At 34.9% G+C, this 24,718-nt stretch overlaps 1 protein-coding gene across 1 annotated transcript; it reads left to right on the plus strand.

Annotated features, from left to right (window-relative positions):
• The first annotated feature begins 12,766 nt into the window (after positions 1-12,766).
• LOC107458600 (protein EPIDERMAL PATTERNING FACTOR 2-like) lies at positions 12,767-13,863 on the plus strand. The gene is made up of 4 exons (XM_021126738.2): positions 12,767-12,978; positions 13,084-13,086; positions 13,155-13,333; positions 13,541-13,863. The coding sequence occupies exons 1-4, from the start codon at positions 12,915-12,917 to the stop codon at positions 13,733-13,735; spliced, it is 441 nt and encodes a 146-aa protein (XP_020982397.1). The 5' UTR covers positions 12,767-12,914; the 3' UTR covers positions 13,736-13,863.
• Positions 13,864-24,718: the final 10,855 nt, after the last annotated feature.

The following is a 24,718-nucleotide window of genomic DNA, read 5'->3' on the forward strand; positions in this document are numbered from 1 at the left end:
TCTAGCCTAAGTATTTCCTACCACATTACATATTAGATACGGGAAACCGAAACCATACCTTAGCCGATTTCCCAAACTCAATCGGAGCACTTCCAAATCACTTATCCACAAGCTCTCAAGGCCTCAACACCTCCAAGAACAGATTTTTCACAACCAAAGCCTTTTTCAAGCTTTTCAAAATCACCAATCAAGCTCCAATATTCACATATGTACAACCTAAGCCACAATCATCATACCCATACACAACATCTCAAAACCCAAACATCATAAAATCACAAAATACACTAGGGTTGAGGATCTTACCACACCCAAGGTCCAAGGAGACAAGATTAACCTTCTCCTTCAAGAGAGTTGGGTCCTATAACATTAAAGAACCCAAAATCTCAACATTTCACCCATGAAACTCGAAAATAAGGGCTGGAATTTCGAACAGAAACTTGTGGCTTACCTCAAGATTGATTGTATGAGTTTTGTAGAGCTCTCCGCGGTGAACGCATGGCCGCAAACGGAGCGGCAACGGAGCTCTAGATCAAAAGTTATGGTGATTTGAAGATCAACCAAGGGAGAGAACTTGAGAGAGTGTTCTTCCTCCCTTTCTCTCTAATTTCAGCGTGAAAATGAGTGTTGTGAGGAGAGAGAATGCTGAAAACTAGGGTTTTGGTTTAGTTATGTTGGGCCAAGGGCCCACTTTGGGTCCGGTTGGCCCGGTTTGGCCCGTTCGGTCCAATCTTGGTCCGATTTCTATAAAATTGGTACCGAAATTCTCGTCTCAATCTCCTATATCACATTTAGCCATAAAAATCACATTTTGGGCTTTCTAGAATAAATTCTCATTTATGGGTTAATTAACCGTTAATTAACTGGGTTTTACAACAAGTCCTAGTCTAATCATGATGAAGACCAGCTTTAGTGATAATTCTAGTCAACTAGCAACTTCCAATTATCAATCAACAAGAGAGTTTGATAATTCAAGTTTCTCCAATTACTCAACCTAGGCCAAAAGAAGAAAAACCTAACTCATAACTAGAAGAAGCATTTCATCAAACATATAAAAGGCAATAAAGGCAAACATCATAAATTGCAAGAATTAAAGGAATCTACAACTACAAAAGCAAGAGATTAACGATAGCAAGGAAAAACAATTATGAAACAACAAAGAACTTACCAATTGCATTGAAGAAGAAATGTAGATCCACAAAAGAATTCATAAACTACAACTAACAATACAAAGAAACTACAAGGGAAGTAGAATGCTACAACTACAAGGGAACAATTAAAGATGAAAAAGGAAATTAAAAGAGAAGAAGAAGTAGATCTAGATCTAAAGACTAAGAACCCTAATCTAGACAGAGGAGAGAGCTTCTCTCTCTAGAAACTAACTAAAGCATGATGAAAACTAAACTCTCCCTAATTCTAAACTACCTAATGACTAAATCCCTCATCCTTGTTCAATCCTTGGGTTAAATAGCATCAGAAATGAGTTGGATTTGGCCCAAAATGCTTCAAAAATCGCTGGCCACGAGTTGCCCTTAATGAATCACGTGCAGCTTCCCATTTGTACTCGTACATCACACGTACGCATCTCTAAATGCCAGGCAACTATGACAAAGTTTATATTATTTTGAAGCCCGGATGTTAGCTTTCTAACGCAATTAAAACCGCTTCATTTGGATTTTTGTAGCTTAAGTTATGATCAATTAAGTGCGAAGAGGTCAGGATTGACAGCTTTGCAATTCTTTCATTTCTTCATGAGTTCTCCATTTTTACATGCTTGTTCTTCATTCCCTCAATCCAATCTTTGCCTCCTAAACCTGAAATCACTTGAAAAACATATCAAGTCATCTAATGGAATCAAGGTGAATAAAATTTAGCTATTTTAAGACCTAAAAAGCATGTTTTCACTCTTAAGCACAATTAAAGGAGAATTTACAAAATCATGTTATTTTAGTGAATAAATGGGAGAAAAGTTGACAAAACCCTCTAAATTTAACACAAGATAAACCCTAAAAATGGGGTTTATCAACGATTCCTTCCCACGTGCACGCTTGAGCCACGTACACGCATCGTTGGATAGATTACCAAAATCTATTTCTTTATGAATTCTACATTTTTGTATGCTTTTTCTTCATTCCTTCAACCAATCTTTGCCTTCTAAACCTGAAATCACTTAACAAACACATCAAGGCATCAAATGGAATTAAAGTGAATTAAATTTAGTAATTTTAAGGCCTAAAAAGCATGTTTTCACTCTTAAGCACAAATTAGGAGAAATTTACAAAACCATGCTATTTCATTAAATAAATGTGAGATAAGTTGATAAAATCTCCTAAATTCAACACAAGATAAACCATAAAATTGGTGTTTATCAGGAAGCTACAACTTTTTTCCTTCCAAGACACACTGGATAAGAACAACCATATCAGAAGTGATCTCTGTCTCATGAGTGCTAGGTATCACATAATTGGATAGGACTTGATGTTAGAGCCTAGCCTCAACGATGAGATATCTGATCGCTATGCCCTTCGGACTCGGCTTCGACGGCCCATAGATCCAAGGGCTATCGGGGTGGACGGCTATAACTTACAACAATGCATTCCAATTAAAAGTCATCATTTGAATGTCATCTTCCGCCTTCTAAAAAGCATCTTTCTTGGCTACTTTAGCCCGGAAATGGAGGACCTCTTGAATTACCTCCTCTGTAATCAATATCTGCTTGCCTCGAAGGAGAACTACATCTAGGGTCGCTGTGTTAAAGTTGCAATAGAATTCATAGACCCAAGATGTGTTCATTTCTACTAGGTCCTGATGACTTGCATCATCTACCTATTTTCTCATTATAAAAGACCATAGAATTGGTAAATTCTTACTGATTCAATGCATTATCAAGAACTATATAATGAATTATTGAGACATTGCTAGAAATTAGTTCCTGCATGCATTTCAGGAGAAAATGGCAACAAAAGTGAAAAGAAGCAAGCAAAGAAGACTGGGCGTTTATATAGGCGTGCCACTTCAAACAAACGAGGCTGGCGTGTCTACTGGTGTACCTGGGCATGGCACGCCAGGCCTATGATCTAGAAGAGTAAAATGGTGCAGCATTGTGGGCGTGTCCTTTGGTGTGCTCGAAGGCGTGCGACGCCAAGTCTCACTATGGGTGTGTATGCTGGCGTGCTTGGGCATGGCACGCGAAGCTTATGAATCAGAGAAGGTTGCTCAACACTACACAATGGGGGTGGCATGCCAAGAATGGGTGTGGCACACCAGGCTTATGTTCTAGAGAGAAGACTGGCTACATTAGAATGGGCATGCTCGAAGGCATGGCACGCCAATACTGGCTTGTCCGCTAGCGTGTGTGTGGGGGTGGCACGCTAGGTTTGTTCTCCGGAGAAGGTTGATAGAGACAACAAAAGCGGCATGGCACGCCAAGCATGGGAGGCAGGCATATGAAATAGAGAAGGGTGTTCAACCCTACACAATGGGCGTGGCACGCCAGTTCTATTCTTCAGAAAGGGGTACTCAAGGTAATACAAAGGGCGTGGCACGACAAGCATGACTGTGTCATGCTAGTTCTACTTTCCAGAGAAAGGGTGATCTACAACACAAAGGGCTTGGCACGCCAAAATGGGCGTGGCACGCCAATTCTACTTGCCAGAGAGTGATGGTTGGCATAACAAAAGGGGCGTGGCACGCCATGTCTAATTCACAGAGAATGGAGAATGGTGCAACATTAGTGGCGTGTTCGAAGGAGTGGCACGCCAAAGTCTTAAAGTGGGCGTGCCTACTGGCGTGCCTGGTGATAGATGAAGAATCGCACCAGTTCGGAATTTCTCAATAGAAGAATAAGTGGTTCGTTGCAAGTATAGACCAAACCGGTAATCAACTCCCTCAATCAAAGTTTGATATTTTCCAATAAAAACAATAAACCGAGATCAAGAGTACTTCAACTTAGGGTCGTTTTCCCTTGGGATGCAATTGAAGTCTCACGCTTTCGGTTGTGAGGAAAAGGGGGGTTTAAAATCAAGGAACGAAAGATTAAAAAAATTAAGAAATAAACAAACTAAGAAATGATCAAAATTGCAATAAATGCTATTAACAAGGAAACAATATCAAAACTAGTGCAAGCGCTAAGATATGCATAAAAAGAGCCTTGACTTAGGAATGAGAATCCAAGGAATCCTATCATCGCCATAACCATGACTATGATAATTATAATGAGTCAATCTCACCTAGTTAACCCCTAACATTGAGGAGTAGGTCAAGCAAGCATAATTGACCTTAATCCATAAGTCCTAGCTAACTTACCAAACTAGTTGATAAAAAGCTAGCGTCAATGGAAACAAAAGTCAACTAACTACCCAAGAATTACCACTAAATGTCGGACATTATGACTCTAGTATCCTAGGAACTCAAATCCCAAGGCAAGGAGTGAAAATATACTCAAAATTACCAAGTGACATTTTCACAAAAACTTGATGGGCATAAAACCAAAACATGAGAATTTGCAAAAGAAAATGGAAAACTATAACCAACTATTCACAATATCAACAATAAACAATCAAACAAGCATAAAGGAAGCATAAAGCATTAAATTCATCATTCAAAACTTCAAGAACTCAAAATTGCATATATAAACAAAGTACTTGAACCATAAGAAAATATAGGCAAAAGTGCTATAATTAAGGAGGAAATTGAGAGTACTTACAATTAAAGGAGCAAAATCCAACACTAAAGCTTGCTATAAAATACTACAAAGGAAATGGAAATAAAACCTTAAGAGAGCATTCTACTCTATACTACTCCTACTCCTAATTATTTTCTAAAAAAACTATCTAAGTGAGCTCTCTAACTAATGTCTTCATATGTATTGATATATCCTTCATATAGCACTTCAATTCAGCCTTCAAGCCTTCCAAAATGGGCCAAAAGCCGTCAGAAATCACGCAGCACGTGTTTCATTAATGGAACCACGTGCAGGGTCTTGTGCATACGCACAGATGTGTGCGTATGCACACTTTACTGAATGTTGACCTGTGCAAACGTACAGGTAGTCGTGCGCATGCACACGTGCAAATCTCTTCTTGTGCGCACGCATACTTCACTGTGTGTGCTTTTTCTTATTTTCTTCATGTGTTCTCCCTTCTACATGCTTTCTTCTACTTTTGTCTAGCCAATCTTGCCTAAATGACCTGAAATCACTCACAAAACATATCACAACATCGAATGGCATAAAAGTGGAATTAAATTACTCAATTTAAGCACAAAATTGCATGTTTTCACATTTAATATCAAATTAGGGAGAAATCATAAAAGTATGCTATTTTGGTGCTTAAGTGTGAGTTTATGTGATAAAATCCATCCAAATTGAGTCAAAATATTTCATCAAATATGGATTCATCACCTGGGCATGGCACGCTAGGCTTGATGATCCATGAAAGAAGGATGGGCATGCTCGAAGGCGTGGCACGCCAACATTTCAATAATGGTGTGTCAATTGGTGTGTATTTGCATGGCGTGCCAGGCTAGTTTTCCAGAGAAAGGATTTGTTGCATCATCGAGGGCATGGCTGATCGATTAAGTGCGAAGAGGTTAGGATTGACAGCTTTGCGATTCCTTCATTTCTTCATGAGTTCTCCATTTTTACATGCTTTTCCTTCATTCCCTCAATCCAATCTTTGCCTCCTAAATCTGAAATGACTTAACAAACATATCAAGGAAACTAATGGAATCAAGGTGAATTAAATTTAGCTATTTTAAGACTACCTAAAAAGCATGTTTTCACTCTTAAGCACAATTAAAGGATAATTTACAAAACCATGCTACTTTAGTGAATAAATGGGAGAAAATTTGACAAAACCCTCTAAATTCGATACAAGATAAACCCTAAAAATGGGGTTTATCAGTGGCACGCCAAGCATTGGCGTGGAACGCCAGGCTAGTTTTCCAGAGAAAGGATTTGTTGCATCATCGAGGGTGTGGCACACCAAGCATTGGCGTGGCACCCCAGGTTAACTTTCCAGAGAAGAGGATTGAAGGACTCAACATTGGCGTTCCCATTAGTGTGTCTGAGCGTGGCACGCCAGAGTCATTGTGCTGAGAATCATTGAATTGGGCGTGCCAACCTCGTGCTTTGGGCATGGCACGCCAGGTCATTGCAAGGGGTGTGCACTTTCAAGTGGCACGTCACTCCATACACCAGTACTCAGAAAAGAGTCCAAGTGAAGTTAGTTAGGGGAATTTTGTACTTTTCATTTCTTTTTGTAATTTTTAATTCCAAAAATAGGAGTAGTATAAGTACCCCTTAAAGGGTGCTGAGAAAGGGACTTGGAACTTTACTTTTGGTTTTTGAACTTTTAGATTGGAACTTTTACTTCAGTTTTACTTCATTCCATCTCTTGAGCTATGAGTAGTGACGTTAGGATTTTTGCGAGTAAAGAATTTTATAAAGTCGCATTGTAAGTATAGATTCTGAACCAATAGAAATCCCTTCGTACAAACGTTTTAGTTGTCACAAGTAACAAACCCCTAAATAAATTGATAACCGAAGTATTTAAACTTCGGGTCGTCTTCTCAAGGAATTGCAGGGAGATGTGTTCTTATTATTGGTTATGAGTTTTGTAAATTGGGGATTTTGAGAATGAGGAACAAGTATGATAAATGACAAATAAAATAAATAAATGATTGTAAAATAAACTCTTGGCAAGGTATGAGGAATTGGAAGTCCTATCCTAGTTATCCTTATCAATGATGATGAAAATTGAATCTTAATTCCACTTAGTTAACCTCTGCTGGTGCGAAGGAAGGTCAAGTGGCTAATTAATTTGATCTTCAAATCCTAGTTAATTCCTAGAAAAAGATTGGGATTATAGAAGTTCAAGCTAATTAGCAAAGATAGCGATTATCGATCACGTTGAGTTTGATAACTCAAGAGTTACTGATTTCTTAACCAAAGCCAGGAATGTAGAAAGCTAAAATAAATCATAAATATCTGGAATATCTCAAATAACATTCATTCAAAGCAGTCAAATCTAACATGGAAAATATTCATAAGCCAATTGGGCAACATAAATCAAACATAAATAAAAGCATTAAAGTATCTCAAAGTAGAAGAGAGGTCAAAATAAAGGAATATTGAACCTGATATGAAAAAACAATCCTAATTCTAATAGAAATCCTAATCCTAAATCCTAAGAGAGAGGAGAGAACCTCTCTCTCTGAAAACTACATCTAAAATTATGAAAAGTGTGTTATGGATGAATCTCCGTTGTATGGATGGAATCCCCCACTTTATGGCCTCTAATCTATGTTCTCTGCGCTGAAAAATGGGTTAGAAACAACCCAGAAATTGCTGATTGTGAAATCTGGTCCGTACAGGTCGCGGAAAAGTAACGCAGAGGCGTCATCCACGCGTTTGCGTGGAATGAGATTCGCAGATGCAACGTGTCCGCGTGGAGCGCACATTCGCGTCGTCTATCTGTATGGCCACTATGGTGAATTATATATCAAATCGAAGCCGCGGACGTTGGCTTTCCAACGCAACTGGAACCGCATCATTTGGATCTCTATAGCTCAAGTTATGATCGTTTTAGTGCGAGAGGGTCAGGCTGACAGCTTTGCAGTTCCTTCAACTTCTTGTATTCCTTCCACTTTTGCATGCTTCCTTTCCATCCTCTGAGCCATTTCTGCCCTATAATCTCTGAAATCATTTAACACACATATCAAGGCATCTAATGGTAATAAGAGAGGATTAATATTAGCAAATATAAGGCCAAAGAAGCATATTTTCAATCATAGCACAAAATCAGGAAGGAGAATGTAAACCCATGCATTTAGTATGAATAAGTGTATGAAAGATCGATAAAATCCACTCAATTAAGCACAAGATAAACCATAAAATAGTGGTTTATCAAGTAGCTATACTCCCTCTCATTGGGGGAGGGAGTTTTGTTGTATTTGATGGATCAATAGTGAATTGATTTTCTTCTTCTATTCATTTCTCTTTGATTTACTAGTAAATTTTTTGTTCTTCATTTCAACATTTAATTATCTTGGGAAAGAGATTGAATGTAATTGGGTTTTATGTGATCCTTGGAAGAGGAATCATAAAATCATGCTTGAAATTCTTTCTCACATTGAGTAAATCTGGATTTTGGGATTGGATATTGTGACGCTAGATCTACCCACTACTTGGATTTATGAGGATATGTGGTATAATCAGAGACCAAGCTTCATCTCTCTTCATAAGCAACTAGACCAAGGAATTGGCTATTTATCAAGATTGGGGAGATTGAGTTACCAAGGAATTGGGACTCAATCACTCATGATTGCTAAGAGGTCAATGAGTTGCATGATGTAAGAAGAGATGACATGAGATTGATTCGGAGAATATAATATCTCCTAACTCCAATGAATCTTCCCTATTCTTGTCTTCCCCTTTCTTTATAGCTTTGTTTAAATTCTGTTCATCAAACCCATTCCCCTTTACATTTCAGTTATTTAGATTTCTGCTCTCTTACTTCCATTTTTTTATGCAATTTAAGATTCCTGCCCTTTACATTTATGCCATTTACTTTGCTACACTTTACTGCTTTTCTTTAAAGTTAAGTCATTTACAATTCTGTTATTTCCAATTCTGCACTCACCATTCATCTATGATCAACTTAACTAGACTACCCTACTGACTGAAAATTGTTCAACCAATCAATCCCTGTTGGATTTGACCTTACTCTGGTGAGTTTTACTTGACGATAATTCGGTATACTTGCCGAAAGAGTTATTGTAGTAATACAGTAATTTTTCATGATCAAGTCCCGATCCAAGAATGTCCAACCCAGCTACTCGATCTGATGCTCAGTGTATATTTACAGCTCTAGGGGTATCTGAAGCTTCCTTTCAACATAGAGGCTCCGCTTCTAAAAAATGCGGGAACCTCAACTCCAAGTAGAGGTTTGTGAACTTAGACAAATCAGTGAAAGGTGTGTTTTGATTGGCTTTGTTCCTCTCACTGAGCTGTCTCTCTGAGAATGAATCTTCCATTGTTTTAGCGGTCCATGAGGATTTTTTCCCTCTTACTCGAGTTGGTAGCCTTACTCTTCCCGTTTCTGTTAGTCATCCTGAAAAGTATCAAAGGAAATAGGGATATGAAATATGATCTAAGGCATATAAAGCAGGAATATAAGCAAGCAGCATAACAAAAAAAAGGCGAATACACAATTATGAGTGAAGTGAAAGGGAGGAATAAAATTGATTGGAAGAATAAGTAAAATCACAAAGCAACTCAAGTAGCAAGCTCATTCTAATCAATCAAAATCAATCATGGTAGATTAGCTTGCCTATTTAATATAAGGAAAGTAAAAGACACATTGTTACTATGCACTTGGAAAAGGAAAAATAATTAGTCGACAAAGAAAAGAGAAGGTAATTGAACCAGAAAAATGCTAGCTGAAAAGAAAAATTAAATGTTAGGTGCATATCCAACATTATCCTTCAATTTAAGGAGTTTAAAAAAAAGTCAGACAGACAAGCACACATTCACTTAACGAGTAAAGCCATATGCTAAAAATGATTGATTGAGGTATGCGTAGAGCGCATATTTAATTGAAGAAAAAGTTCACAAATCATTAAAACATAAGCTTGAGCAATTGATGATGAAACAAGAAAAAGTTGAAAAATTAGGCGTATTTGATGAATCCATATTTGATTATGATTTTTGGTTGAAATTGAATGGATTACATCATATAAACTTGCACTTATTCCCTTGAATAAGATGATTTTGAACTTCCCTTCCAATTTGTGCTTGATTATGAAAATATGCTCTTTTGCGCCTAATTTAATCCTCTTAGAGGCTTTTTGGAGAACTAGCCGATTACTTTATGTCTGTTGGGATATTTTGGTATATACTTATATGCATGTATATATGTACATGTTCTCTGGCCGGCCTTAGCTTCGTAGGTCGAGTCTGGAGCTTGATATTCTGCACCTTTTGACTTTTTGCTCTTATTATTTATATATTTCTTTGTTCTTATTCATATTTAACTGCACCTCTTGTTGATTATCTAATAAAATTGTTTTATTTCTTAACATCTCTGCTAAATTCTAATCTCATTTTGAACGTTTAAAACGTTCTACTAATTTTGTCTTGAACATTTTATTTTGTACTATCTTTTTTTCTAATCAAAATTAAAACTTTCTTTCAAAAATATAATTTTTCCTTTATTTTATTTTTTTATCAAATTATTCTGCTATTTTTATTCTCAATCATTATAATTACTACGACTATGACTGCTAAAATTTTTTTGTTCTGTTATTGAAAAGAAAATTATAATGGAGGAAGGGTGTTTTTGTTTTTGTGAAAAAAGAAATAATTTTTTATCGTACAATTAACATAAGGCAAAACAAGTGAGATAAAAAAAATATTTCAAACATTAGGAACAAAATTAAAGTTTAACTCAAATATTAGGAATTCAAATAATAGTGTTTTATTCACAAATTTATTTTTTCTCGAACACATGCTAATCAATATTTGAAACTTGGCGGACAATAAGCAAAAATCATACTTGAACTTATGGTTCGGTTCATGATAAAAATTAGTTTGATCAGATTAACCAAAAATTAGCCAATCAATTATGAATAAGTTAATAAAAAACCAGAAAAACAAATAAAAAAATAATAAATTAATTGAACTAGTATTTTTTAGTAGTTANTTTAAAAAAATATATTTATATATAAGTATATAAATTAGTTCGATTTCTTACTCCATAAATTCGATAATCAGTTCGATTTTTGAAATATTACTTGAACCCAAAATATTTTAAAAAAATCTAGCTTATATTTGGCCTGAACATTCAGGTTATGTGTAGTTTCATCATTCTGTTTTATTTTAATTTAATTTACCATCTTCATTTGTTTTCACTTTTCAAACAATCAAAAGTGTGTCTCAATTAATGCCATCATTCAAACCAACATTTTCTGCTCCCTTTCCTCTGATAGGTGAGCCCTACTAGTGATGCCTGCTGAGTCCCCAATCTGTTCTCCCTCAAAAAGTGTGGAATTTATTATTCAAAATTCATAAATGCTTTTTTTTTTTTTGACTAAATGCTCTTCTTTTAATACAGGAGTCATGCTATCACTCTTGAATTTAAATTGTCATTTTCTAATGTAATTTTTTTAAATTACCCTTCAGCTTGATTATTCTTTTTATGATGATCGGAAAAAAAAAATTCATTGCAAGAATAATTTCAAATAGCATGGTATTATTAATTACGTATAAAAATATGTACAAAAATATTTTCACTCACGTAACTAAATTTCGAAGGTGATATTTTAAATTCACGATTTTTACTATTTTAGTTTCCTAAATCTAAAATTCACTATACTGATATCGAAATCTAACTTCAAATACGATATTGGTCTCCAAATTTTTTCTGAAGTTGAGTCAACAAACAAAATGTTGAATTAGTTCTGACTTATCATGCTAGATAAAAGGTTAAAAAATAAAAGAAGATAAAATGATTTGCACATTATATAAACTCTTTTTCGTCTTCTCGTTTTTTGTCTTTTTTTTAATGATAAAACAAAACGATGTCGTTAGTCCTGTATTTAGAGTGACAAGTCAAATATAACACAGTATTTTTTTCACTTGATCAGTATTAGAAAAGATCTAAGAGTTATTATAGTGTTCAAACTCTAAAACTGGATCTTGGGGATTAATATACTGAATTTTGAATTTAAAAAATTAAAATAATAAAAAAAACATAAATCATTAAAATTATTGTAAGGATTTAGTCCACTCACATTGTAGCATGCAATTAAATTCAATTACAAAAAACATGACTTTTTGGTTTGATATTTATGATTGCTTTTTATTTTATTATTTTATTCTATAAAATACAGGCTGATCACCAATCAAAGCAATTAATTTTTAAATAATTTTTTAATTGATGTAATTCACCAAAATACATAATTGCAGTGATGTGTAAGTATATAACTTGGTCTGCTTTTTGTAAAGTTCGAAAGCAGCTATGGTATGCAGGAGAAAATGTATAACGCTTTTCACAAGCTTCTGAAATATAAAAAAAACAAAAAAAAACAAAAAACAAAAAACAAAAAACCAAAAATATTACTTTGCTCAACATGTGAAAAGCTCAGAGAGACAATATGTGTAACAGATTTTCTTCACAATATCCGAAATCCTTTTCAAGAGGAAATAAGGTTGTGAAGGTGTGGTCTATATATGTACACTACAAAAATATTATTTATACACTAAAATTAGCCAAATATACTTTGAAGACCTATTTTGATAGAATTCTCTAATTTAAATCTATATTCAAATTTTTTAACTCACCAATCACTCTATTAACCTGCTTGTTAAGGTTAGTAAGTTAAGGTTAATAAAGTAGTAATTTGCTACAAAAAAATAAATATTTAAAATTTTAAAATTTAACGTATTAGATCCTTGCTTTTCTTAGTGACCTTAACAAATATTGTCAGGATAGTTATTAGTAAAATTCTAATAGTTAGTAACAAACAAATGTTCATTTATTAAAAGAATTAAAAAAAAAAACAAAAAACAAGGGAAAACAAAATTGGAGGACTCAACAAAAACCTGTGAAACCTTTAATTAAAGTAGGCCGTGTATCATGTGAAATGGAGCAGATGTACCACATTGCTCATTTAATAGGATCTCTTTGCATCTTCATCATTATTTCTCTCTATATATATGTATATGTGTAACACAAATCCTATTAACTCATCAACAAATCAATTCCATCTCAAAAGTACACCCTATCCTATGCTTTTTGCTTCTCACTTTCTCACTAGACTCCATATCCTCTAGTAATGAAAAATTGAAAAATAAAAGAATAAAAAAATTTCCAAGTCATTGTTAAGTTGGAAGAGTATTAGTAGTTGGTGACATTATGAGCACTTTGTCACTTGGAACCCACAAGTTTTTCCTATTTGTGATCTTCTTCTATTATTTATGTAAAATTAATATATATAAAAGAGAAAAAAATTAGATAGTCAGAGATAACATAGTCCATTCCATCTATAAATCATAAGATAGTAAAATCATGAATATTTTTCAAGCAAGTTGAACATATTTCAAAATTTAAATATAGTTTAAAATTGAAATTCCAACTTCGAATTATCATTTCAAGGATCATATTATTTAAGAATTACAAAACTAATAACCTTTTATGGTTGTCACAATGTTCTTATTAAAAGGGTCTTAGTGCTACAATTTATTTTTAATTTCTTAACAGGTAACTTTTTCTCTTGTTTTGCAGTTAAGTTGAATAACTTGCAAGAGGAGGTAGCAGCAATTAGAAATAAAAAGGTTCAATTCAATAGTTTTATTACTCTCTGTATTCCTTTTTGTTTGTTATTATAATAATCTATTACCAAATTTAAAATAAAATAAAATAAATGAAGCGCATAATGTTATGTTAACTCACTTGTCTGCTTTCAAGACATATGGGATTGGATGGGATTATTTAATGAGTTCTGTATAATTTACCAAACAACCTGTATGTGACTTATGTAGGAAGAAGCAAAGGAAGATGTTGTATTGGAACAGAGTTCAACTGGATCCTCCATACCAGATTGTTCCCATGCATGTGGACCATGTTTTCCTTGCAAGAGGGTTATGGTTAGTTTCAAGTGCTCAATTGCAGAGTCCTGCCCTATAGTTTATAGATGCATTTGTAAAGGGAAATACTACCATGTACCTTCAAATTGATTGTTCATATTAGTCACTCCCTCCATTCTATAGGATCTGGTCATTTTAGTATATTCATAATTTAATCTAGTATATTCATAATTTAATGTATCTAGATACACAAAGTTATGAATATAACAAATTTTAAATGTGACGAATATTTTAAAATGTTGGGAGTTAGAATAATATTGTCAGACTGTTTCGTGCCGATTAGATATAGATTAGTAATACAATTAACTAACTCGTTCAAATATTATTAATTCTATCACTTACTTTTTGGCGAAAATTCTAAGCGCTCTAGCAATTTTTTTTCCCTCATTTTAAATTAAGTCTAGGGTTATTGTTGTCATTTTCAAGTAGAGGATCTGGGTTTTGAAATTTCACCATTTTGGGCTGATTAAATAGGTTAGGGAGGTGGGTAATGTGCACGAGGAAGAATAGAAGAGTGAGTAGCTAGGACAAATTTTGAGGAGAGTTTGTATAGTAGGATGAAGCTTTGGCTATATATTAGGCTTGTTCAATTTATTTTCTTGATTAATAGTGAATTCGTTAGCATCATTGAGACCTCCAGTACTCCATGGTACATCCTTCTGAATTTGTAATTGAAGAAAAAATAAATAGAGGTGAGATATCAAAATTCAAAACACCAATAAAGATATCACTTTTTTTTTTTTGTCGTAGAAACCACTCATACACAGTAACCTAGTCACCACTAATTAGGACGTCAATGTAATTCAGGCCCATCAGCATTTTCTGAAATTTGTGAGTAGCTCATTAAAATGGGCCATATAAAAGTTTGTAATATGAACAAATAGGCTAGAATGCGTCCAATTATTCTGGTTGGGCTTATTATGACCTTCAAAATTTTTTCAGCTTTTCTTAACCGTAAACAAAGAGTTAATAGTCAAAATTGCGATCTCCATTTTTATTCCTGAAAGATAAATTTAAAATTAATCACGTTAGTTCCTCCGTTTATTCTGTCACAAATAACGTTAACTTTGTTGATGTGGTACGTTAGTTGTTGATGTGGTAACGTTAGTTTTTTTTTTTTGTCTTTTTGGTCATCCAAAAAACAGAAACAAAACACTAATTACCCAGAATCCGACCCACCCGTACCCGCCCCGAAAATCCCTCCTCAACCCATCTGAGATTTTGAGTAGCTTCGAGCCTCCATTTCCGTCCCGCTGCAACACAACCCCCGCAATGGTGGTTCTTCAAGTTTTTTCATGCTACGCACCGTCTCCAGTAACCATCACCGTCGTTGCCAGATATTACAGAGATACCACGCCTTGCCTGAATTTCAACCTCCGTCATCTATCAAGCGTCTTAGAGTCTCTGCTCCACAGCTGCTGCCACCGCCGCCGCATCAATGGTATAGTGCTCGCTTTTCACCCCCAATCCAATTCGGTGCATGTCAAAATAAACAAAGGAATCAACATAGCATCATCACATTCTCAAACATGCAAAATAATTAACCAAGAGAAAATGTTTAATTTTAAATGTTTAAGCAAAGATAAGACCTCGTTCTATGAACAAAACCAAGCATGCAAAAATGCAACCCAAAGATAAACAAAAAAATTACTAGAATAAAAAACACAAAAACAAAAGCGCATGATCGGTGTACCATGAATGATCACACCACCACACCTGATATTCCCCAAAAAAGGCACAATCTTTGGACACAACAGTTTCAGAAAATAAAAATTTCACACGAGATGATATAAAATAGTAGTAATAAAAAGGAGCTACAATGATAAAACATACCAGTGTGGTGAAGGAGTGATATAAGTTTAAGCACCAAGAATATTTGTTAAATAACCCTAACAAAAGCGACAGAGAGAAGAAATACCGTTTTCACAGAGACGACCTCCAAAATCCAAATTCCAAAGTAAGTCAGATCTCTCTCCAAATGTGAAAGACTTAATCCAAACCGATAGTAGAAAAAGACAGCAGCTGTGGAGCAGGGGCTCTAAGACGCTTGATAGGTGGCGGAGGTTGTGTTGCAGCGGGAAGGGAATAGAGACTTGAAGCTACTCAGATGGTTAAGGAGGGATTTTTGGGGTGGGTACGGGTGGGTCGAGTTCTGGGTAGTTAGGGTTCTATTTTTGTTTTTTGAGCTTAACAACCTATGATAAAAAAACAAAAAAAACTAACATGCCACGTCAACAAAGTTAACGTTGTTAGTGACAGAATAGACGAAGGGACTAACGTGATTAATTTTAAATCTTTCGAGGATGATTTTGGTTAAATTTATGTTTCGAGAACGAAAATGGAGATCGGAATATCTTTTAAAAACGATTTTGACTATTAACTCCGTAAACAAAGACTACATTCCAATTTTAGACCAAAATTGTTGTTCAAATTTGACTAAAGAATCGCGTGAAACTCGTTCTAATATATTCTTTAGATCGAAAAATATCTCTTTTGGAATAATAGTTGACTCAGATATTAACCCGAAAAGATCACAAAAAACATGAAACTATTGGACGTTAATTTTGGGACCTAAGAAAGTAATGATCCAAACAGTCGTTTATTTTTTTTTTCATGATCCAGATAGGAGTACAAAACTAAACGGAGCATATATTTGAGAGCCTGAAAGAAAAAAGAAAACACATGTTTTATAGGTTTTTGGTCAAAAAAGAAAACACATGTTAGAGAGGCCACTTATGATAAACGTTGCGCTTTTTTCCCCAGTAAGTTATTGATTCCAAAATTGGAGGAAGACCCAAATAAGAGCACAAACCCAAACTTAAAATGATAAAAACATCAAAAGAAGCCACAGCTAAGAATAGCTTAGTGGGTACCACAGTTGTGGTTAGATTTCCCCACACTCGGGTTCGAATCTCCTCGAGTCCTTGTAGTACCAAGAATATAAATTAAAAGAAAACCTCTAACATATGCAGCTGAGGCTTTAGCTTATTGGAAACTATACCCAAAAAATTATTTATCAAAAGAAATCTTTACATAAATTTGTTTTGGACTTGAATACAGAAGATTAATTATTTTGTTGGTTTTTATATTTCTGTAAAATTTTTAATTAAGTCTTTATACATTTTTTTTAATTGAGTCTTTGCACTAATTTTTTTTTAATTGAGTCCCCACATTCTTTTTTTATTTGAGTTCTTGTACCAATTTTTTTTTAGTTGAGTCTCTATACAATAATGCTAATTATTACCAAGAAAGACCTAATTGAAAAAAAATTTAGTGCAGAGACCCAATAAAAAAAAGTATAAAAACCTAATTAAAAATTTTCTAAAACTATAAGAATCAACAGAGTAATTAAACCGAATACAGATCGCATAGCCTTAACTAATCTGCATGTGAACATGATAAAAGATAATTTTTTATTTTTTTATACCATGTTTACTTTTATTCCTTTTTTATGTCATATTTAAATATTTTAGCATAATTTAATATTTTTATTTATTATAATTTAATTTTGTATTCATAATAATATCACCTAAATTAAAGTTGTACTAATTAAAGTAAAATTTAAAATATCCTAAATAATACAATATTACATTACGATAATATACTCATATACTAGTTATTTTAATTAGTGTGGTATAATATAATTTAAGGATTTAAATGTATTAAAATTTAAGTTCGTATTTAGGATATTTTAAACTCTACTTTAGTTAGTATAATTTTAGTTTAGGTGATGTTATTATGATTACAAGATTTTTTTTTCAAAAACAAGAACTCAACACAATAATGCCAAATTTATTACAAAAAATCGATATTCTTTAAAGAAAGAGTAAAGGTAAATATTGTATAAAAGTAAGTGAAAGATTATCTCTTTTTTCATGCCCACATGCAGATTGTCTAGGCCTTGGACAATTTGCGTTGCAGCAAAAAAAAAAAAAAAAGAATATATGTATATGAAGATTTTATTTTTTGTATGTTTTGAAAAACAAAGAATTGATTTAATTTATTTAAAAAAAATCTATATTAATCACCTTTGAGATATAATAATAGAATAATAAGAAAAATACACAAGCACCCACCACACACTCCATTTATTATCAAGGTTGCCTAATTAACGACATAATTCAGTTAAATTTGGTTAAAAAGCAAAAATAAAATAAACTTTTACTATTAAAAATTTTGTAATCAAATTTTTGTTATAGCAGAATTGTATTTATATTCCATAGTTTAAACGAAAAATCATAAAATATGTAAAAGAAATTTTTTTAATTAGGCATGTTGCTTTTTAACAAAAAATGGTATGTATAATGTATTAGATGTTTTTGGTACGAGTTGTAAGATAGATTGAGGATTTGTGAGTCGAAGTAGTTGTCGGATCATCTGATTGGAGTGGTGGGGGTGGTACCTGCAAAGACATTCGCCTCTCAAGTCAAAATGAATTTGAGAGTTATAAAGTATGTAGAATGAGTGACATACCTAAAGGGGCCTTTGACTCCCCTTTATATAGTATGGGGTAATTATTTTGTCTTATCTATTAAGATAAGAGGGATATTTTGTTTTGAATATTAATCAGCCATTGCAGGGTCGGTTTGGGCCGTAAGAGGGGGTTAGGGCCCAGTTATCTGGGTTGGAGGTTGGGCGGAATTGGGAACCCGGGAACCAGGTCCGTAACAGTTGCCATCGGAGCGAGAGGGAGAGCGTGCTCAGCCTCGTCGCTAAGGGAGCATTTTTGGTTTCCGTTTGCGTGGCTTTGGCGAGGAGTGCGCCATTCGGGTTCCTTGGTAGAGGTCGGGGGTTCAGGGAGCGCCAGGCCGTTTCGTGGTTGGAGAAGGGGCGCGTTGTCGCGTGCAAGATCAGAAAACCGTAGAGTGGTTTGGACGTCTCATGACATGCCTATTGTTTTTCCCGAAGAGGGTTTGTCAGTTGCGCTCTCCCAAACGTTATAAGGACATTAATGCAAAGGGACATTTTGGTTTCTCTTTCCATTTTTCCCTCTATCCTCGTGTCTCTTTTTGAAAAGCATGGTTTTATTTTTTAACCATTTTCATTTCTTCTTATTTTCATCACTCGTGTTTCTCTCCTTCCTTTTTCGCTCTGCTTGGCATTCTTCTTTCTGTAGCTTCGATTTTCTAGTTCGTTCATGCATTGCATGCATGTTAGTCCTGCGCCACACGTCAATTCTTCTTTGCTTACTTCGGAAAACAGGTTGGTGTTTCCTCCGCTTCTCCCTTTTTTAGCTTTTTCCTTGTCATTTTTGTATTTTTTCTGCGTTTCGTTCATTTGGGAGTTTTCTCTAGGTAGGAGTAGTGGATTGTTAGAGAGAGTGAGCACCACTATTTTTGGGTGTAGTGTGTGTTTGTGATAGGTAGATGGGTGTGGTGTTTGTTTGGTTTTCTCCTCATCTAGTTTGGTTGGTTAATGGTTGTGCCCCTCTCTGTTTTAGGTATGGCCCGGCAGAGGAGTGAGGGTGCTGGGGTTCCAGTGGTCCCGGCAGGTGGCGTTCCCCATACGTATTATTGGGTGACCTTTGATGTATGGAAAGCTCCGTCTCAGGTGACGGAGGCGGACCTCTAGCAGCTCCATGACGGGGTGCGATCTGCAGGGGTGATGATGCAAAGTGTCATTACGAGCTCGTGCTCCCGGGGGCCGACGAGAGGATTTGCTACAAAAATCCCAATTCCCCCCGAGTTACTGACTGGATGTGGGTGTATGAATCCATGTTCACGTGGCTGGGGTTTGACTCCCTTTTTTGGACCTTCGAGTCAGTTTGCGAGTATTTGAAGCTTTCGGTGCGGGTGGAGGTCTTCCTGTTTTTCTTCTTATGTACCCTCCCGACCAAGGAGCAGAAATATAAAAAGGGGTATGTGTTGTTTATGACTAAGCCTAACTGAAAAATTTTTGGTTTGTTTGAGGACTCTTTTCACAGGTTCAAGAGGAAATACTTTAAGGTGCATCCTGCTCGGGGACATTATCCTTTTTGGTTGACCCTAGAGGTAGAGAGTCAATTCATGATGTATTGGAACTTCGGGGACATTTTTTCATTTTTTTAGTTGTTGATTTTGCTTTTGTGAATTGTGTAATGGCCTAGCCTCGAAGAAACGACGCTATTTCGGGATCAAACAGAATTTTTATGGAATTTTTAGGAATTTTAGTGCATATAAGCACCTTCACTGCGCAAGTGCTGTGTCATCAAGCTGCTGAGTCAGCAGCTTGACTGCACCAAACACCTCTCCTAATCTAAGTAGGCACGTCACAAAGCGTTTTTGAGCCACTTCGAGTCCAATTTTCAAAATTCTGATTTCCATGGTTAGTCTCTATGTGACGAGCTAATTAATGTTGATATATATTTAGTAATATAATAACTGAGCTAGAAATCTACTGGTAATGGATAATACCGGCATTCTTAGATGAACTTAGCATTGTTAATGATTCATCATATATCTTTTATTCTCTTGATTATCTTGTTACTAGTATAATTTATACTAGTAAAGCTCATGCTTATCCTTTAGTAGTGTAATCTGATGTATCTAGTTTTAGTAATTATCTTTAGAATAATATTTTATTATTAAATTTTAATGAGTCATCGCCTTATGATACGTGGATCTTCCAGGGCTAGCCACCACATGTTTCTTTTCTTGCTCTCCAAGAAAGGTTTCATAAAGAAAATGTAAGAAATACTTGTATTTTAATACATCTAGTTTTAGTAATTATCCTTTCTTAAGATATTCTTACACAAAAATCTAGGATAATCTCTATCCTAACCCCACGGCCTCCCATGCATCATCATTACTGTTGAGTTAAGAAATTAACTAACATAATTGACGATGACAAACATTAATTTTATTGGGCTAACTACCCAATTAGTTTTGATGATTTTGTTTTAAGTGATGCAGGCTAAATTTCAATAATGCAACAGCCCAAATAAATGGAACAAAAATCTGAAGCTTTCATAGTGTGCTACACTTACACAACAAGCCCAAGAAAAGATCCAAGTTCATTCAATCAATTTGAATTGGCCAAAATCAAAGATGCAGCAGCCCGAATATAAAAAACACTTAAGGCCCAAAGGAATAAATTGAGCAAAGAAATCATGTGGGCTGAGAAGTAAGTGAATAGAATCCAAGCCCAAGGCACATCACTCAAGCTGAACTCCTCCAAAGCACTTCACAAGTGTGCTTCGGTCAGACTCAAAGAAAAGAGAGAGAAAGCTTTCTTCCTTATCCATTTCATCAGAGAAGAAAGAAAGTGAAAGCTTAATCATAAAGGAAAATGTCTAATCGTTCAAATCAAAGCAGGATAGGCTAAGTCAGAAGAAAGGTGATCTATTTCCATTTACATGCAATTTCATTTCTTCACTTCTTCTTCCTACTACTACGATACCATTTTTGGTTAAATGAAGAAAGAAGTCTTTAATCTCTGCTGTTGTAAATCAAAGGTTCACAAAGTTTCTTGGAGCCAAAGCACATCATCAATGGTTCAGATTAAAGTTTACCTTTGAAACTTGTATCTTTGCTAATCTAACACTTTTGGTCAAGCAAAAAAGGGTCTGTTCCAGCATTCCATTTTTGGAGGTAAATGGAGAAAGTGAACGGCTGAGTTGGTGAAGCACATAGCTTGAGGGTTGACCTAGGAGAGAGTAACTCAGCAACATGCAAGGAGATGCAAAAGAAGATTTTTGATCATTCAGAAGCAAAGGAGAGATAACCCAGTGTATTGAGGTTTTGTTCTGTGAAGAAGTTCTCTGAAGAGGTTCATCTACTTGGAAAGTGCTTTCTTTCAAAGAAGCATTCCACCAAATATGAAGAATTGAATCAGAAACATGCAAATCTTGTTTATCATATAGCAAAGAGGCTGTTGAAGAGTCAATCTCCTTCATATTTTACAGATTGTATTTTTACTTTTCAATGTTTATCTTTCTGTAATTTCTTGAGGTAAAAGGCTGAATGAGAGAGTCATTGAAAGAGCCTAAGAGTGGAAAAAGGCAGTGAGGTACCCCTTTCTTAGTTGGGTGAGCACTAAGAGTGAAGAGTTAGGTATTAGCATAGCCAATTTCAAGTTAAGTTAGAACTTGAGTGTGAGAGGATTGTGTCAATCCTATAGAATTGGTGTATGTAATACTTTAACTAGAGTGGAAATTTCACCACTATTGTGGTGGAGACTGGACGTAGGTTGCATAGCACAAGGCAACCGAATCAGGATACATGATGGTATTAGCTTTTTCTCATCTCTGTTCTATTCTGTTTTTTGAGATTCATGAGACAAAAATAAATTGTCTCATAAATTTCTGCTGCTGAGTTCAAATAGAATCACAATTGAAAGTTTGCTATAAAGGGTTAAGTTCAATGACATAAAAGAAAGGCATAGATTCAACCCCCCTTCTCTAAGCCTATTACAACCTTCAATTACTCTCATTCTAGCTTCCAAAACAAGCCAAACACCATGAGAGAAAATGGAAAACCTTTCATGAAAACTCCAAGCTTCAACATCCGTTCTTTCTTAAACTAAAACCCCTATAAAAAATCTAATCCGACCAAAGTTTTCACCTCTTCTTTCTCTTCATTTCCATGTCAACTTTCATATTGTAAATCAAGGCATGATGGCTGCTCCTCCTCCTTGAAGTTTCGGCCATGGTAGAAAATCAAGCTAATGATGTTTTCTTCATGTTTTCTCTTAGGATCTCATGTTCAATCACCATATACTCTAAAAAAATGCGATTTCTAGTTTCCTTAAGGTGAGTAAAACCTTCTTTTCATCGTCATGAAGCTTCAGCCTTCATGGTTCATAAGGTTCTAAAGTTGTTTTTGATGTTAAATTAGGTGTAAAAGTGCTTTTGGAAGCTTGTTCTTGGTTTAACTTTTGGCAACTGCAAAGGAGGTAAGGTTTGGTAAATTAATCAATGATTGGTTGTGTTCTTGAAGTATGAAATCAGATATTATTGCTTAATGCTTGATTTTGAGTGTTTATGTGATGATTTGATAATGAGATCTTGTTGATTTAAGGTTAGTGAAGGTAAGTTGCTGCTGGAAAATGTGGCCTTCCAGCCATGATTTCTAGGAGATTTGATGTGTTTTTTATGTGTGTTTGATGGATGAAACGTTGTTTTTGATTTGGCAAAAATTGGGTAAAAATCGGTTATCGAAAAGATTGAAAAACTAGTTGAAAATCAAGTGGAGATTTGATGATTTTTTTAGAAATATTTTGGTCCTTGGAATACAAGAAAAAATTTGATTTCAGGTTGATTTGGGGTCAAAACACAATTATTAAAAAGTTTGGGGTTAAAAGTTAAATAATAAAAAGTTGAGAGGCCAAAGTGCAAATATTAAAATTTATAGGGTCAAAATGCAATTTTCAAAAAGTTTGGGGTCAAAATATAATTTTTAAAAGTTGAATAAAATATTATTATTTTAATATTATTTTATTAATATTATTATTTTATTAATAATAATAAAATATTAATCAAAAGATAGTTTTCCTAAAAGTCTCAAGAAGGTAGTTTTGAGTCCAAAACTCCCTAATTCTCTTTATTTTATACCTAAGGAAAGGTATAAGAAAGGGTATAGAAGTATATAAGGTAATGAAATAAGATTTAGAAACTTGTAATCATGTTTGAAAGAGAAGGAGTTAAAAGCTATATAGCAGTGTGCTGTTGTGATGTTGTGATATATACAGAGAATTGTAAAATGAGATCACTGAGATGTTGTGACGCTTGATATATGATTGTGGAAAGATGATAAAGAAGATAACAAATGCAGAATCAAAAGACAAAGAGAATAGATGAAAAGAAGATAAAAATAGAGAGTTAAGCCTTGTGGCATGATGTTCTATTGTATGTTCATCTGCTACTTTTTTGTTAGCCCTAGAGGTCCTGTAGGCCAAAGCTCACCTACAAAGAGTTGTTATTCGTGTAGGCTGAAGATCACCTACAATGGATATCAGCTGTGTACCTCAGGGTGTTGCTCCTGTGGACCGAAGTTCACCTACAGAGAGTTGGTATTCCTATAAGCTAAAGTTCACTTACACGGGCACCATTTCTGTAAGCCGAAGTTCACTTACAGGGGTGCCATTTCAGTAGGCCAAAGTTCACCAAAAGAAAGTTGTTGTGTGATAAGTGGATAATTTATACGCTTTTTGGCATTGTTTTTAGGTAGTTTTTAGTAAGTTCAAGCTACTTTTAGGGATGTTTTCATTAGTTTTTATGTTAAATTCACATTTCTAGACTTTACTATGAGTTTGTGTGTTTTTCTATGATTTCAGGTAATTTCTGGCTGAAATTGCTGAAAAAGGCTGACAAAAGGACTGCTGATGCTGTTGGAATCTGACCTCCCTACACTCGAAATGGATTTTCTGGAGCTACATAACTCCAATTGGCGCGCTCTCAACGACGTTGGAAAGTAGACATCCAGAGCTTTCCAGAAATATATAATAGTCCATACTTTATTCGGAAATTGACGACGTAACTTGGCGTTGAATGCCAAGTACATGCTGCTGTCTGGAGTTAAACGCCAGAAAAACGTCATGATCCGGAGTTGAACGCCCAAAACACGTTATAACTTGGCGTTCAACTCCAAGAGAAGCCTCAGCTCGTGGATAGATCAAGCTCAGCCCAAGCATACACCAAGTGGGCCCCGGAAGTGGATTTATGCATCAATTACTTACTCATGTAAACCCTAGGAGCTAGTTTATTATAAATAGAACTTTTTACTATCATATTATCATCCTGGATTGTATTTTGAATCCTGTGATCACGTTTTGGGGGCTGGCCATTCGGCCATGCCTGAACCTTTCACTTATGTATTTTCAACAGTGGAGTTTCTGCACACCATAGATTAAGGGTGTGGAGCTCTACTGTACCTCAAGTATTAATGCAATTCTATTTTCTTTTATTCAAATCTCTCTTATTCTTATTCCAAGATATTCATTCGCACCCAAGAACATAATGAGTGTAATGATGAAAGTGACGATCATTATCATTCTCACTTATGAACGCACGTGATTGACAACCACTTCCGTTCTACATGCAACAAGAGCTTGAATGTGTATCTCTTAGATTCCCCAACAGAATCTTCGTGGTATAAG

The sequence above is a fragment of the Arachis duranensis genome, chromosome 7, assembly GCF_000817695.3.
Source record: "Arachis duranensis cultivar V14167 chromosome 7, aradu.V14167.gnm2.J7QH, whole genome shotgun sequence".
Classification (NCBI taxonomy): domain Eukaryota; kingdom Viridiplantae; phylum Streptophyta; class Magnoliopsida; order Fabales; family Fabaceae; genus Arachis; species Arachis duranensis.